The sequence below is a fragment of the Bremia lactucae genome, linkage group LG12 (assembly GCF_004359215.1).
Source record: "Bremia lactucae strain SF5 linkage group LG12, whole genome shotgun sequence".
Taxonomy (NCBI): domain Eukaryota; phylum Oomycota; class Peronosporomycetes; order Peronosporales; family Peronosporaceae; genus Bremia; species Bremia lactucae.
Genome location: NC_090621.1, coordinates 4,510,184 through 4,525,230, shown reverse-complemented (window position 1 = coordinate 4,525,230; position 15,047 = coordinate 4,510,184). Strand labels below are relative to the sequence as shown.

At 48.5% G+C, this 15,047-nt stretch overlaps 3 protein-coding genes across 3 annotated transcripts; 2 read left to right on the top strand and 1 right to left on the bottom strand.

Annotated features, from left to right (window-relative positions):
* The first annotated feature begins 5,166 nt into the window (after positions 1-5,166).
* On the top strand, positions 5,167-7,839 carry CCR75_002777 (uncharacterized protein). The gene is made up of 5 exons (XM_067960874.1): positions 5,167-5,783; positions 5,847-5,996; positions 6,061-6,414; positions 6,489-6,601; positions 6,677-7,839. Exons 1-5 carry the CDS (start codon positions 5,396-5,398, stop codon positions 6,842-6,844), a joined length of 1,173 nt encoding a protein of 390 aa, XP_067820902.1. The 5' UTR covers positions 5,167-5,395; the 3' UTR covers positions 6,845-7,839.
* Positions 7,840-7,915: 76 nt separating this feature from the next.
* Positions 7,916-9,025, top strand: CCR75_002778 (uncharacterized protein; the record flags this gene model as incomplete). The annotated part of the gene is made up of 1 exon (XM_067960875.1): positions 7,916-9,025. One exon carries the CDS (start codon positions 7,916-7,918, stop codon positions 9,023-9,025), a length of 1,110 nt encoding a protein of 369 aa, XP_067820699.1.
* Positions 9,026-9,579: 554 nt separating this feature from the next.
* CCR75_002779 (uncharacterized protein) lies at positions 9,580-10,401 on the bottom strand (the record flags this gene model as incomplete). Its single annotated transcript, XM_067960876.1, has 1 exon — positions 9,580-10,401. The coding sequence occupies one exon, from the start codon at positions 10,399-10,401 to the stop codon at positions 9,580-9,582; it is 822 nt and encodes a 273-aa protein (XP_067820906.1).
* Positions 10,402-15,047: the final 4,646 nt, after the last annotated feature.

Sequence of the window (15,047 nt, the reverse complement as noted above, 5' to 3'; positions counted from 1 at the left end):
ATAAGTTAAAATTAGGAGAACTGAAACATTTAATGTTTTATTAAACAACGGATCAAGTGTAGGCGAATATACACTTGATCTGATAGCGCCTCCGAAGTTAACTTCCCAATTAAATCAATTGCCAACGCTAGAACCGAAACAGTTCTTGCGTGATCTTCATAGTGGCAAAGTCAAGCAGATCTGCGTACTTGTCACAGATGATAACTACCTGGCCGATATTCGGTCGGCACTAGTATTTTCTGGATTCTCAGCAGCTCATCGATGGACGAAGGTGTCCCTGATGAGAAGACTCGCATGGAACGTCTTACGTTCCAATCCTGAAGTTTCTTGTAGACAAACCCTTTTTATAAGAATTTGATTCGAATTCAAGAATGTGTTTCCTGAATCCGTCCCGTGCGAGTTGCCTAAGGATAAATGCACTCGACATTAAATCGACCTGGACCAAGTTCGGAATACTGTGTCATAAAGCAGTTACCACTGCCTCGTGAACATGTATTAGCGATCGAAAAAAAAAAAAAATTCTTTGCCGATCGCTTAACAGCGGGCCATGTGAGGGAGTCAGCCTTCTCACATAGCTCCCTGACCTTCTATGGTTATAAATCAATAGGAGGGTGGCGGATTGTGTATGTGATCAATATTAATTGAACGCTGCAAGGGATCCGTCTCAATCGCCGATTCCAGGAAAGAAAGTTATCATTGACGGACTGTCAAAGAGTACCATCTTTTCGTCAATGGATCTGACGGATGGATCTCATCGTATCCTCATGCGTGTACACGATTTTTTGTTCACAGCAGTAAGCACCCCAAGCGGTATGCTTTGGGAGTGGCTTGTGATGCCCCAAGGTTTGAAAAACGCACCAGCGACATTCAACCGAGTGGTGGCTCACGTGATGCGTCAGCACCGTGCCTACGCGCCTCATTACTTTGACGATGTATTCGTGCATAGTAGGGCCGAGGACGGGCTGAGCGCAATAGAGTCGCACAAGCGTCATTTAGACGCTGTGTTGCAGACTTTAAAGGACGCCCAATTGTACGTCAACTTGCAAAAGTGCGTCATAGGGGTCCCTGAGATACCTGTACTGGGCTGCATCGTTGGTACACATGGTGTACGAGCAGACCCAGACAAGGTAAAATCAGTAAAGGAATGGCCAATCCCACGGCATGTGAAGGATTTGCGCCAATTCCTAGGGCTCGCTAATTACTTGCATAAGTATAGCAAGAATTATGCGGAGCAAACTAAACCATTATCTGATCTCCTTAAAAAGGACACAGAATGGGTTTGGTTAAAAGAACAAGAAGATGCGTTCACATCAGTGAAGCAATCTCTTGTAGAGGCACCGGTCTTGGCATTGCCAGACGCGGATAAGCCCTTTAGCGTCGTCTGCGATGCAAGTAATTTTGCAATCGGCAGCGCGCTCATGCAGAAGGATGACGACGGCGTTGGCCGTGCCATCTCTTATCAGTCCCGGCTTTTAAAGCCGCGGAACTGAATTACCCCGTGCATGACAAAGAGCTACTTTGAATAAAGTATGCTCTTGTCAAGTTTCGTGTACGTGCACCTACTGGGCACAGAACCATTTGGTTTATACGGATCACGCATCACTGCGGACCGCAATAAACTCACCGCACCTCTCGCCTAGAATGGCAAGACGGCCTAACATTCTTCTCTGAATTTAACTTCAAATTTGAATAGAAGCCGGGTGAGTCGAATGTCTCGGCTGATGCTTTATCGCGCAGACCAGACTTCGAGGTGAGACACCAGGAAAGTGTGTCTTGTGCAAATCGTCAACGTTGGCAGCCATGAAGGCATACCACGTGACGAACGTATTGGCCTCCGAAATAAAGGAGAGTGACAGTCAGGACGAACATTGTCGCCTGCTGTTGTTTCACTTCGGGGGACGGAAGGTTTCGCTTCCGTCGCACCTGAAAGCTAAGCTAAATCGCTTTGGCTACAGCGATGGCCTGTTTTGGCATCAACTGTCACCTTGTGATCCCTTGAGAATATATGTGCCTGATGACATAGAGCTCAAGTAGATTATTCTTTACGAGCTCCATGATGCACCATCTAGCGGGCCGTGAAAAGACATTTATAAAAGGGTCAGAGGAATTCTGGTGGCCACACCTATATAAATGGGTGGCCAACAATATTCGCTCTTGAGAACCGTGTCAGCGCGTTAAGCCTGCACCGTAAATTCTTTTTGTTTGTCCCGTGCGCTTGCCATCGCGTAACGGACTTTCCGTGTGATCGCTAATCGCACATCCACAAAGCGTTGAGCGTCGCTCACGCTTTTTGCATCAAAGTCGGCAATGACACCGCTGAGAGGTCGGTCATAGGACGTAGTTTTACTGACCACTGCTAAACTGGCAGGGTCAACAGGGCAAGTTTCTGTCGTTGAGATTATACCCTCGCGGATCTTTCGCACCGAGCATAGTGAGGTGCCCTCCCCCACTAAGACTCGGGCTGCGCGCAAACGAGACTATCGTCCGAGGATGGCGCAGTCCTTTAATATAAAGCGGTGTCTTACCCGTACTAGCGTGGACAATTTAATTTATAGCGAACTACATAAAGGGCAATTGCTTGCTCCACTCTTTAAGAGTCGCTATCGTGCGTAATACATCCGCCACGACCCAATTGGCACGTTCTGTCTGACCATCGGGCTGGAGATGATCTGCGGTCGACATGTGAAGCTTGCTACCTAGCAGCTCATGTACATGTCGCCAAAAATCTGGATCCCGATCCGATACTATGGACTCAGGCATCCCGTGTTATCGGTATACATGATTTAGGAATAAGAGAGCTGCCTCCTTGCCTGTGATCGATGTTTTACATAGTGCTAAATGCACCATTTTGCTTAGTATGTCTTCAAAGACGACGAGCTCCGTCCGACCCTTGTGGTCAAGCGGCATGCCAAACAAAGAAGGCCAGACTTACTGACTTCCGACAATCCGTTGGAATCAGCAGCGGTTTCAGTGGCGCACTGCTGGGCTGACGGAAATAGTTGCAAAAAATAATGAGCGCTTTAGAGTGGGGGAACAAGGTACTAATAAATACTGCTATTCTACCTGGAGGTGCTACGAAGTTATTGCTGCGTTACAATGGGCTGTTTACGGTGGTAGAAGAGATTGGAGACCAAAATTATAGGCTCACCCTTCCGCCGTGTATGAAGACGCATCCCGTATTTTACGTGTGTTGTCTGAAATGGTATGTTGATCCAGATAGGAATCACGTACCCCCATCTGTCTAGGGAGATGGTGACGCCGACTGTGAGTCGAGCGTCGGTTGGGTGAGAGAGACGGCGACAGTTTAAAACTTTCAGCCGAATGACTCCTTTCACCACGAAAAGGACTCGGAGAGCGAGGGACATCACGCGAGTAACGCGGAACCCTTAGCGTATCTTCTCCAGAAGGTCCAAGCGAGTCTTCAGGTGTTCATAATCCTGGCGAACCTTTGCTCGGACATCATAAAGATTCGAGGTCAGTCGCAAGACTTGACCCTCGAGATTCGCAAAACGTCGTTTGGCAGTGCTTAACGCCTGCGATTGAACGGACGAAGGTAAGGCAGCCGCGAGTAGGTTGGCGAGATCGCCACTCCTATCGGGTGCCACCTGCACTGATGGATGCGGGTGAGGACAAACGCTTCCTTGTTGGAAGATTGCTTGCCCACCGCTCCATGAGGAAGAAATATCAGATCCTCGTCCAGTAGAGAGTATACCCGAAGAATTTTGACTCTTAGGAACCGATCAATACTCTACGTATCGACGTGCCCGCTTGGTGACTGCCTATGAAAGGAGCACCAGCTGAGGTCTCTCCGCTAGTCTCAAATGAACGAGCAAGTAGCGTTGTGAAAACAAACAGGGGGTACAGTACCGCCTATGATTCCTTTCACACGCAAGCGGGCGAAATTAATTTGCTGCAACCGCTATTTTATCGCATCGTAATGCAGATAAAAGCGGCGCATGAATTCCGCCTCATATTAGTCGGGCATTTCATTTGAACGCAACACGACCGGGATCGAAAATACACCCAAGCGTTTTCCTCAGAACCTTCCATAAATTAAAGACGCCATAATAATTATGAGCGTCTAGAATAGCGCGCTCTAGGAGCGACGCTTTTGGCCCGTTGACACGAGGCCATTGAGATGGAGGAAGCATAAGTGATATGCCACTCGTCACATAGCCACGTTTGATACGACTGGCTTGTGACACCGACTGAGCACGCTCACGTATCGTCGGCGGAGGCTCCTCCATGTCAGAACCATAATAAATAATGGTCTGAGCATTAGACGTTGTGGCTTTACCCAACGGATAAGTAGCTGCGTCTTATTGGGCAGCGCTCTCTTTAATGGTCGCTGTGCTAGCCAGCACAGTCGACGAGACAGCATTGGAAAATGGTATTGTCTGCATTTTTGGAGCAATGGGAGAAGTTTGGAAGGGCAATAAAGAGCTATCTCGATTAGCTCGCTGTCCTCATCACTACCACGAGGTGATGGCAGCGGTCTCGACTCATTGTAGTCAACAATGAGCGACGGATCGATATCCTCACTACGCAAGTGGGATGTATCCTTAAGCCCAGTATACGCGACAGCAGCAGTAGCTGTCTGCGTTTCGACTTAGACTTCGATATTAGACGCTGACGGCGCGTTAACGCGGCGCGTGCTCTGCGCGCGTGGTTGAGTGGGTGTCTTCGCAGACGACTCTTCGCAGACGACCCACCAACTTTGCCCCTATTAGGTGGCATATTCGGCTCCGTGTAAGACACTGGGAACAAGAGTGAATGAGAGAACTAAGCTGCGCGTAAAACAGCTCGCTGTTCCTCTGTCCTCTTTGACGAATTTGCAATGTAAATTTGTTCTTAAAGGGGATATGGTGTAACGGGTTAAAGTTGCCCTAATGCTACACAATCCTCTTTAAGTACATTTTGTGTACTTCAGGGGATGGTGAATTGCCTAAGAGCTGAAACATTTAGGCCCAGAAAGCAGGGTCAGATGCATCCACAGTGTACTAAACGTTAACATCGGCTACTATTTCAAAAGGTAAATATTCACATATAATAATCATTTCAAGTCACTCGTAGAGCCCCAAATATCCTTTTTGATTTTAGTTAATAATTTAAATGTCAAGCTAATCAGAGGTTCGTGGAATATTCCCGACGCATAACTACTGTTGTGCGCATTTCTCTGTGTACACCACATATCTGCTGTCGGAACGCGCGATTTACCCATAACCCCCCCTTGCTCGAGACGACTGCTCTCCCGCCCTCGACTCCGGGTCGCTCATCGCTCTCGTCCTGAATCTTCCGTGCGCCTTTTCTTCTTCTTGCTCGTCAGGCCCTGCACCATTCATTGACTGTTGCAACCACGCTCGCGGACCGCAAAAGAAAACGAGGCGACGGAGGGATGTCCCATGACGGATACTACGCCTCCTCGCGGGACGATACGGCGCCGCCGGCACCACATAATATCACTTCAAACTTTCACGACCTGTCCGACTCAAACGCTATGAATGCCCCAAATGGCCTCTTGTCCCGCACTTATATAACAATGCCTCTGCAGCTGCAGGGCGACGAGGATCAATCAATGAGCGACTCTGAGCGCCCAAAGTCATCGTCTGCGCTCAATCTGTCGCAGGCCTCGGTTTTGGACATTGTTAAGGAAGGAAAACGAGTAATTGCAACTTTTTTAAAAGAGACGCAGTGCTATGACGTCATTAAAAACAGTGGCAAAGTTGTTGTTTTTGACGTCAAGATTCCAATAAATCTTGCTTTCTTCGCGCTTGTGGAGCACGGTATGGCAAACTTAAACAGCAAAAACAATGTGATTTCTAATTCTCTACTATTGGTGCCGTTAGACATCAAATCGGTGCCGATTTGGGATGCCGAGCAGGGAAAGTTTGTAGGAATGTTTACGGCGACCGATTTCGTCAATATTCTACGCCATTTCTACATCCGCGGCTCACCCATGAATGAGTTAGCAGAGCATAGTATAGCATCCTGGAGAGGTAAGGTAATTAGCCACGATTGTGAGAATGCATTGGACCTAACATCGCTGCTTTGCTGGTTTAGCGATTCCACAATCCCTATCTATGGCACCAACACGGGAGGAAATGGTATCGGTCACGCCAGAACACAATTTATATGAAGTGTGCCAAACTCTTCAGCTAAACAGGCTTCATAGACTTCCTGTATTAGACCCGACCCAAATTTCGGTCTTGTCTGTCATAACGCACAGCGGGATTCTGGAATACCTTGTAGCCACATTTCGTGAGCAGCGCAGACTGTTCGATCAGCCCATCTTTGACCTAGGCATTGGCGTCTACAGCGGCTTCGTGACAGTTCCTGAAGATATGCCGCTTATTCGCGTACTTCATACCCTCGTTGAAAGGAGGGTTTCTGCAGTTCCGATAGTCGACTCGGGTGGTAAGATTGGCATTGTGAACTCGATTTGATTTTTGTGGAAGTAACCTTACGTTGGTGATTTGCTCGTGAGACAGGCGTTGTTGTGAATATTTATTGTGTATCAAATGTCACCGAACTGGTGAAGGACCGATCACTTACCCAACTAGATATGCCTGTGGGAGAGATTTTAAGGATTCAAGCTGCTGAGGTGAGGGTGGCGGGATATAAATTGGTTTTGACCGTGCTTGGATAGACTTTAACTCGTATTGTATAAAAACGTCAGGGTAACGTCGGTGAAGGCTTACACACGTGCTACAAAACGGACACTTTGCACATGATCTTTGAGCGGTTTGCGGCGTGCAAGGCGCACCGCTTTGTGTGTTTGGACGAGTACTCGCGTTGCGTGGGTATCGTCTCCCTTGGCGATTTGTTCAATTATTTTCTCGACTAGCGAGTGAAATTACAGAAAAATCTTGCGTTTGATGAATACAGACGTTGGGTAACTGACAGACGCTGCAGTATAGAACACAGCACTGTGCAGCGAGCGACAATTTATCGATGAAAGCACTGGGGCTATTTTACAAATTATACAGCAAACAAACGAAACAACGATTTACGATGGGAAGTAACTCGCTCGTGCCACTGACCGCCGGAGATGGTTGCATTACTGCCTTTCGCTGTTCTTTGCCCGATGAAAATGGTGTCAATGGCTACGGAGTACTTACTCGGTTTTATTTTTTATCTCAGTGCGACAGGCTTGTCAAGCAAGTTTTAGGACGATGGCGACCGCTTTATTATGCGCGGTGCGTGTTGTTAAGATTAAAATCATCTACGCGTTAATATAAAATAATTTCATTTGTCGGCATAACGCTACCAGAAACTTCTCGTTCTATGTTCATCGTGCTCGTGTGAATGTTAACATTTTAAGTGTTGAGATTTAAAAAGCACGGAGAGGCATAATGAGTCTTGACTGCCATCTATCTCCCTCTGCAAAGTAGCGCAATGTATGGCTGTTGCGGGCCTGCATACCATCAGAGCAGCGTCTCGAGGTGACGACGCAGCTGGTTCAGGTCGCAAGATGGCAGACCGATGGGCGGGTCGCGCCCCAGCATCGTATACCGATTATCGATTTTGGCAAGCAGATCGTCTACCTCGCGACGCTGAGCTAAGCTGCGCGCCTTCTGTGGGTCAAGGTGACCACCGTGGCGCCAGTCTCCTTTGCGGGCTTCAGCTGCCTTGGCTGCTCGCGCTCGCTTCTCGGCGATGGACAGAGTATCTCCATTTGGTGGCGCAACTTCTTCAAGCGTGTGCACGCCTCTCGTCGTATGCTGATGTAGGCGTGGCTGAGAATGCGTGGGCCCAGACACGGTCGCGAGTTGGGCCTTTGAGGACTTACATCCCATATTTCTCACTTACATGCACTGAAACAAATAAATTTTATTTTTGCAAAATGTGAATGAATTGACGATAAAATTTTATTGTTTTGACCACCACCGGCGCTTGCAAACCCACATATGCTACAATGTCGTCCGCAATGACCAAGATCGCCGAGTTGGAGGCCGAGTACGCGCGCACGCAAAAGAATAAAGCGACAATGAAGCATCTTTGCCTGCTCAAGGCTAAAATTGCCAAGCTTCGGCGCGAGGTGACGGATGCTGGTACCAAGTCTAGCGGAGGCGGTACGGGCGAAGGCTTTGACGTCAACAAAGCTGGAGACACGCGGGTGGGACTTGTTGGCTTTCCATCTGTGGGAAAATCGACGCTTCTGACTAAACTTACGGGCACATTCTCCGAGGCCGCGTCTTATGAATTTACGACGCTCACAGCCATTCCAGGGACGCTTAATTATCGTGGCGCGCGTATTCAAATTCTCGACTTGCCCGGTATCATCGAAGGCGCGAAAGACGGCAAAGGTCGCGGGCGACAAGTCATCGGTACGGCCCGCACCTGTAACGTTATTCTTATCGTTCTTGATGCCATGAAGCCCGCTACGCACAAGAAGCTCATCGAGTTTGAGCTTGAGGGCTTCGGCATACGTTTGAATAAGAAACCGGCTAACATGGTCTTCCGTCGCAAAGAGCGTGGTGGAATACACTTCCAGACGACCGTCCCGCAAAGCGAGTTGGATGCCGATACAGTGTACCAGATCCTGCATGAGTACAAGATCCACAACGCCGACGTAACTCTTCGCGCCGACGTGACAGCGGACGAATTTATTGACCAAATCGAAGGAAATCGCGTGTATATCCCGTGTTTGTACGTTCTTAACAAGATTGATCAGCTCACCATTGAAGAGCTGACAATTATTGACCAGATTCCACACAACGTCGTGATCTCGGCCCACCATGGATGGAATCTAGACGAGTTGCTCGAAACGATTTGGGACTACTGCCATATGATTCGCATTTACACTAAGCCTCGAGGCAGGCTGCCCGATTACAATGCGCCTGTGATTTTGCACGAGGAAAGCCCGACCGTTGAGAATTTTTGCCAGCGCATTCATAAGTCACTACTTAAGGAGTTCAAGTACGCGTGGGTCTGGGGTGCATCTTGCAAACACCAACCGCAGAAGGTCGGAAAGGAACACCAGCTTCAGGACGAAGACATCGTGCAAATCGTCAAGAAAGTGTGAGTGACGTGTTTTGCGTCTCATGTTAGGTGGTTAGAATCAGTGGAGATGTGTTGAGATGATCGGATTGCTAGCGCAGATGCGGCTCAATTATAACATTTGGATCATGAAAAGGACACCTAGGTGTTATTTAGTATTAGAAGCTACAAATCTTCAAAACATTGCACTCTTGGTAGGAACTTGAAATCTTCAAACACTCCTAGACAATTAAAACGATTTTAAATCCTTAATCCATCGTAACAAATTGGTAGTGATGGCACCCTTTAGGAACAGAGCTTTACATATCTTGCTCAGACCTAGAATATTTATAATTTTACCCGAGTCACATCGTTATAAACAACTATCGTCTAACGACATGAGACTTCTTAAGGCCTTGTATTTAAGAAAAACGTATCGACAAAATCAAATGATTTCCATAATTTAACCAGAGCTTGGCTTTCAAGCAACGCATCACCACGCATGCTTTAGAAATGAATACGTGATTTTTAAAAAAAATTCAAAACGGACGTTGGAAGAGCATTAGACGATTAAAGTTGCTTGGTGATCATCGCACCAATTTACATGGTGCCGCGACGAATGTGGTGGTGGACGAGACCCTCTGGTGTAAGCGATGACTTTAAGCCGGAAGTGGCCAAACAGTCCTGAAAACTGATATCGTCCTTGGTAGACTTCACGACGTCAGCTGCCTTCTTGAGTTGTTGTTCCTTTGCCTTCCCAAATATTTTGCTGACACCGTCGGCGAACGCGTTGGCGTTATCGCCGCATTCCAGCTTAAGAACGTCAATTTTCAGCAGCATTTGATCAAAAAGTGCTACATTTTCCTTAGCGAGTTTGCGTTCCATACGGCGTCGCTCAGAGTTTAGACCTGAGAGCTGCTTCTGCAGGCGGTTGACCAAATATTCTTGCTCCTGTTCCAGCTCATTTTCTAAATGCACCTTTTCGTGCAAAATCTTGACCACCTGCGACTCGAGCGCCTTGCGCACGCCATTGTCTTCATTCTGCAGCTCCTGTAGCAGTCGCTCCTTGTCAGCGCGCGCGGTCTCGAGTTGCTTCGAGAGACGGTTGACAATGTATTCTTGCTCGTTTTCCAGCTTATTCTCTAAGTCAATTTTCTCCTTGCGTAGCTGGTTTAGCTTCTTCTGCAGGTTGTTCGTAAGAAGCTCTTCCTCACGCTCCACTTCCAGCGCCAATTTCTCTTTTTCACTCTTGACGTCATTCAACCGCTTAATAAGGCGATTGGTCATGCGCTCCTCCTCAAACTCAGTCGATTCGCCGAGTGCCACAAGCGACGCGCGGAGCGATTTTACTTCAAGCTCCAAGGCCGCCGTGCGCTGGCGCTCTAGGATTAACAATTGCTGCGCATCGCTCTTGTTGGCCATTGTTTAAAAAATTAACAACTAAAAATCACTACCCGTGCGGTGGGGATATGACGTGAGTAAGGATTAGCGAAAGGGTTGTGAAAACTGCCACAAATAATATTTGTAACGAAAAAGGTGAGAATTTCAATCTCTCTCGTATTCCGCGTACACGCAGTGATAAAGTCACAGACATCAATAATGTGGCGCTCCATTCGTCACTCCTCCCGCTCACGCAAGAAGCGCGGACTCTGAAGCGCTGGCCAAGGTTCTTGAATGCTGTCCGGAATGGATGCGAGGATGAAGAAGGTGGAAGCATCACAAGCATCGCAAGCAAGGATTGACGAGGACGAGCGGATGCACGGGGCTGAAGAAATAGGTTGTTCACCTCCATGCTCGGCGCTGACTTTGCCGGCAGGCTACATCGTGTTGCCCTGGAGCTTTCGGACCTCAGCTAACGGCATGGTTCACCGCAAACTCGACGTGTGGGTGGTCGGTTTGACGACCTAAGGATGGAGGCGCAACATCCTACGCACCAACGCGCCAAGCCACTGCCGCCGCCGCCTCCTCAGCTGCCGCATTAATAGCCACAGCCGATGCCTCACGGGCCGCCAGTGCCACCGCAGCGAGTCCCGCGCCAACGCATTACCAACATCGGATGCGAGGCTACGCAAGCTTGCGATTCGCTATGGCGGCACCGAGAAGATACCTAGGGTTAGGGTTAAGTCTCTTTGACTGAAGAAAAACCTTTGGCGTCAAGTTGATATGGCACAAGAGTCATGCGGTTCCATGTGGAGCGAAATTGTCAAGATTGACGTGCTCAGCCAGTACCTCACTGGGTATTATCAATTTCCAGCCGCCCCCGGGGGGGGGGTGGTTGTACCTACAGTAACTTTGGGACTTTTCGGGCCCGGGCCCGAGACAAGGCAATTTACCTATCATGGCACGCACTGCGAGACGACGTAGCGGCCCCCTACCCAGCTGCAGGGTCGTCCATTCCACCTCCCGGCGCCAGGCCCAGGGTGGTACTAGCCGAGATTTTCATTCATTATAGGTCCGTCACCCAACCAGGCACTGCCCAGATTGGAGGCTGCTTAACAATCATAGTCACCTTGACCTCGTAACCCCTAAGCTACCGACGTCGGTCTATCAGTACCTCACTGGGACCGCCGCGCGTTACTTCAACAAGCAAGTTGACTCGTGGTTGACTGTGCTGCCGACGCTGCAGTACATGATGCAACGTATGCTAGACAAGTTCAAGACAACGATCACAGCAGCACAAGCTATGAAGCTCTTCACGACGAAGAAAGAGATCAAGCGTTCGTAGCCGGACACTACCTAAACCTAGTGGCTGTCAGCCACGCCGCAGGTGGCGCGACACAGCATGTGCTGGATAATATCGTCAGGTATGCGTCACCCGAGCTATCGAAGATACTCATGGCGAAGTATAATACGCATCGTCTGGACTATCTTGTGCACGTGGAGGAGCTAGCTCACTTTAAAAAGCCATCGAGATGGAAGCTCGATCGGGTAGATTTTTCTGAAAGAGTTCCTGGTGCACATGAATGACTCCACGACACGCAAGGAGACGCGCACTTGCCACGGATGCGGCAAGGTCGGGCACGTCAAAACTGAATGCCGCAGTAAAAAGACTGGGGATTCGAACGGCGGTCGTCGCGGCAGGCGTGATGAAAACATGCTGCTTTCCGTTGGCGAAGGCAAAAGAAGCAAGGGCTTACGTGCTGTCAAGAACGACCTGGCGATGACGATAGGTGATGACGGTGACACCGGGGCTAACGTGTGGGTCCTCGATAGTGGTTCCAGTCGCCACCTCGTCAATGATCCGACACTGCTCATGGACTCACAAGATTGTGAAGAAGAGTGTGACTTTGCTGACGGCGCAATTAATCTGTCGCGGGTCGGCAACGTGGTGCTGACGGTACTGGCGAAAGGTCAGCAGAAAAATGTGATGTTAACCGAAGTTTCCCTTGCGCCTGTGGTAGCGCGCAACGTTATATCCAACGGCAAGCTCGAGCGCAAGGGTTTCGGTCTCGTTTACAATGGGGTGACGCGCGGCCTGGCGAGACGCAGGGAACAATGAAGTCGCGTTCGATGTGTCAATGAAATTTTTCGTACTATACGCAAGGACAGTGCATTTAGCATGCGAATCACAGACGCCAAATGATGTGTTGGTGGCGGTCCAAATGCGAAAGAATTTGACCGACGAGAAGAGTGCTGATATGCAGACGGGCTCACTCCTACATTCCACCAGCGGCTCGGACATCTCTCTTGCGACAGCATCGAAAGGATGGCCAAGGACCTAGCATCTGGTATCAAACACGCGACTGACTTCTATCATGCGCGCAGGGAAAGCAGACAAAAATTTCCTAGTCGCGGAAGGACACTGGCGCGAATTCGCTCATCGATAGAATCGGTGGAGCAATTTGCTCAATTTAAAGGACCCGATGACGCCGAAGGACCGGCTCGGGAACCGATATCTTGTGATCTTCATAAATTCCAAATTGAATTACTGTCGTGACTTCCTAGCGCCTACGAAGGATAAGTCTGCAAAGAAATTTGAGCACAGGTTAACTTTTTCGAACGCCGGTTCAATTGCCGTATCCGCGTGCTCCCCATAGACGGATGTGGTGAGTACGCGAACGTTGACCTGTTCTGCAAGTCGACAGGCGTCGCGCGGCAAATAAGCGAGGCAAGAAATCAGGCGTCGAACTACAAGGTGGGGCGCATGCATGCGACGGTGCTGAAAATGGCGCGCACATGATATTTGCCAGTCGTCTTTCGGTGTCATTCGGGGGGGGGCGTAGTCGAGTACGCTGCGTACATACTCAACCGCAGCCTGACCAGTTCAAACGTAAAGCGCGCATTGCCGATGGAGGTTCTGATTAGGCACGCTCCCACGTGATATCGTTGCTTTTGGATCGATCTGCACGGTTTACCGGGACCCCGGAACAAACTCGCTAGCGCTACGGGCACAACCTGGCGTCATCATCGGTCGCAGTGATAAGACGATGGGGTTCAGGGTGTTCATACAAAAGAAGAACAAGGTCACGGTTCCACAGCATGTGAGTAATATTGAACCCTCAGCGCGCAGCAAAATAGTCAGCTTCAACGCGCATTAGAATTTGAAGATTTGACCGCCATAACAGACATACCAAGGGTAGTCACTATTGGGCCTGGCGCAATGCCTGTGACAAATATTCCTGCAAAGGATGAGACGTCTACAAGGAAAATACGATATGGCAAGAAAATCGAAGTCTTGGACGCATGCGGCGCATAGGACGCGAAGTTCGACCAAGTGGAGGCAGGTATCAGGGGTCAGGAGGAGTTAGCGTATGAAAAGGTGTGCAACAAGAAGATTTGGTAGCGCATGTGTTCGAGCGCGACCCCAAAAACTATGGGAAGCGCTGCGCAGCGCAAAAAGAAAGGGCTAGGAGAAGGCAATGCAAGAGGAGCTACAAGCTCTCAAAAAAAAACGGGAGCCTTATCAAGCGACCCACGGGAAGCAACGCATTGTACACGAAGTGGGTCTGCAGAACGAAGACAAATGCTGACGGCCTTCTCAAGCGTCTCAACGCAAGCCTTGTGACATGCGGTTACTAACTCACCGTACAGGCCGTCATGAATATGTCGACCGTGAAGGTGATTTTGGCGCTTGCAGCAATCTACCAGACTTGCCCTCCAATTGATTCTCGTTGAGAAGTCTAAATTGTACTCATTCCAATTGCCCGACTCGAAAAGCCAGAGCATTCTTATTTAATGTCACTACCTCCCTTTTTCAAGATTGGGTAATTTTAGCGCCTGCTGCCTTCCTTGGATGTGGTAGACGTTTCTAAGGCTTGAAGGCATAACGGAAAACAAAAACAGAATCATTTTACTACAGTGCCTAAGACTTCAATATCGAACAGTCTGTGGCTGTGAAGATCTTGAAAGGATTTACAATGTATATCCCCTCAAATTGCGTTACTTGTGGCATCAGCAAGATCCTCATGTAACGGGATGTCCCGTTTCTCAAGTAATATTTCCTATGGGAGGAGATAAATAAGAAGTACAAATTATTATCTTTATTAATTCTGATATTAACAGTTCCTAAATTACCAAATTTGGTACTATTGACGCAATAAGACATTAGCTGTATTAATTGGTTAATTTAAATCTGAATCTTACCGCCAATCGTAATATGACACGATTGTGCGGTGCGCAAGGAGGCGCCATACTTAGTTAATTATTAATATAATAAGTTCTGTGGTAGATAGAAGATTGTTACGCAGGAAACTAAATATCTTAATGCACTTTCATTTTTCTCTATTCTAAATCCTTAGTCTTAACCTTTATGCTAAAGACCCTTAGCTTCATAAGAAACCTTTCTCTGTACCTTTGTGTACGTGAAATTTCGAGGAACCTACCTGCACAGTAACCAGTGTCAGGTTAACTAGTACTGATCAGTACTAGTGAAAGGTGTCCTGAAACTCCTCGTAGCAATTCGTAGTCTGTTCAACGACCTACGCAAATTTCATCCAATATTGGTATGTTCGATGAAGAAGGAGGGAGCTTTCCAGCCCCTCAAGAAGGCTATCACCCCACGCGTGAAGAAATTGAGTGACCTTGAACAAAGACGATCAAACAAATGAGTTCGGTCGTAGGCGGGCCAG

Coding starts and splice junctions, on each gene's coding strand:
- CCR75_002777 (XM_067960874.1), top strand. CDS start 5,396: ATGTCCCATGACGGATACTACGCCTCCTCGCGGGACGATACGGCGCCG. Junction 5,997..6,060: donor TAGTATAGCATCCTGGAGAG/GTAAGGTAATTA, acceptor TTGCTGGTTTAG/CGATTCCACAATCCCTATCT. Junction 6,602..6,676: donor TAAGGATTCAAGCTGCTGAG/GTGAGGGTGGCG, acceptor TAAAAACGTCAG/GGTAACGTCGGTGAAGGCTT.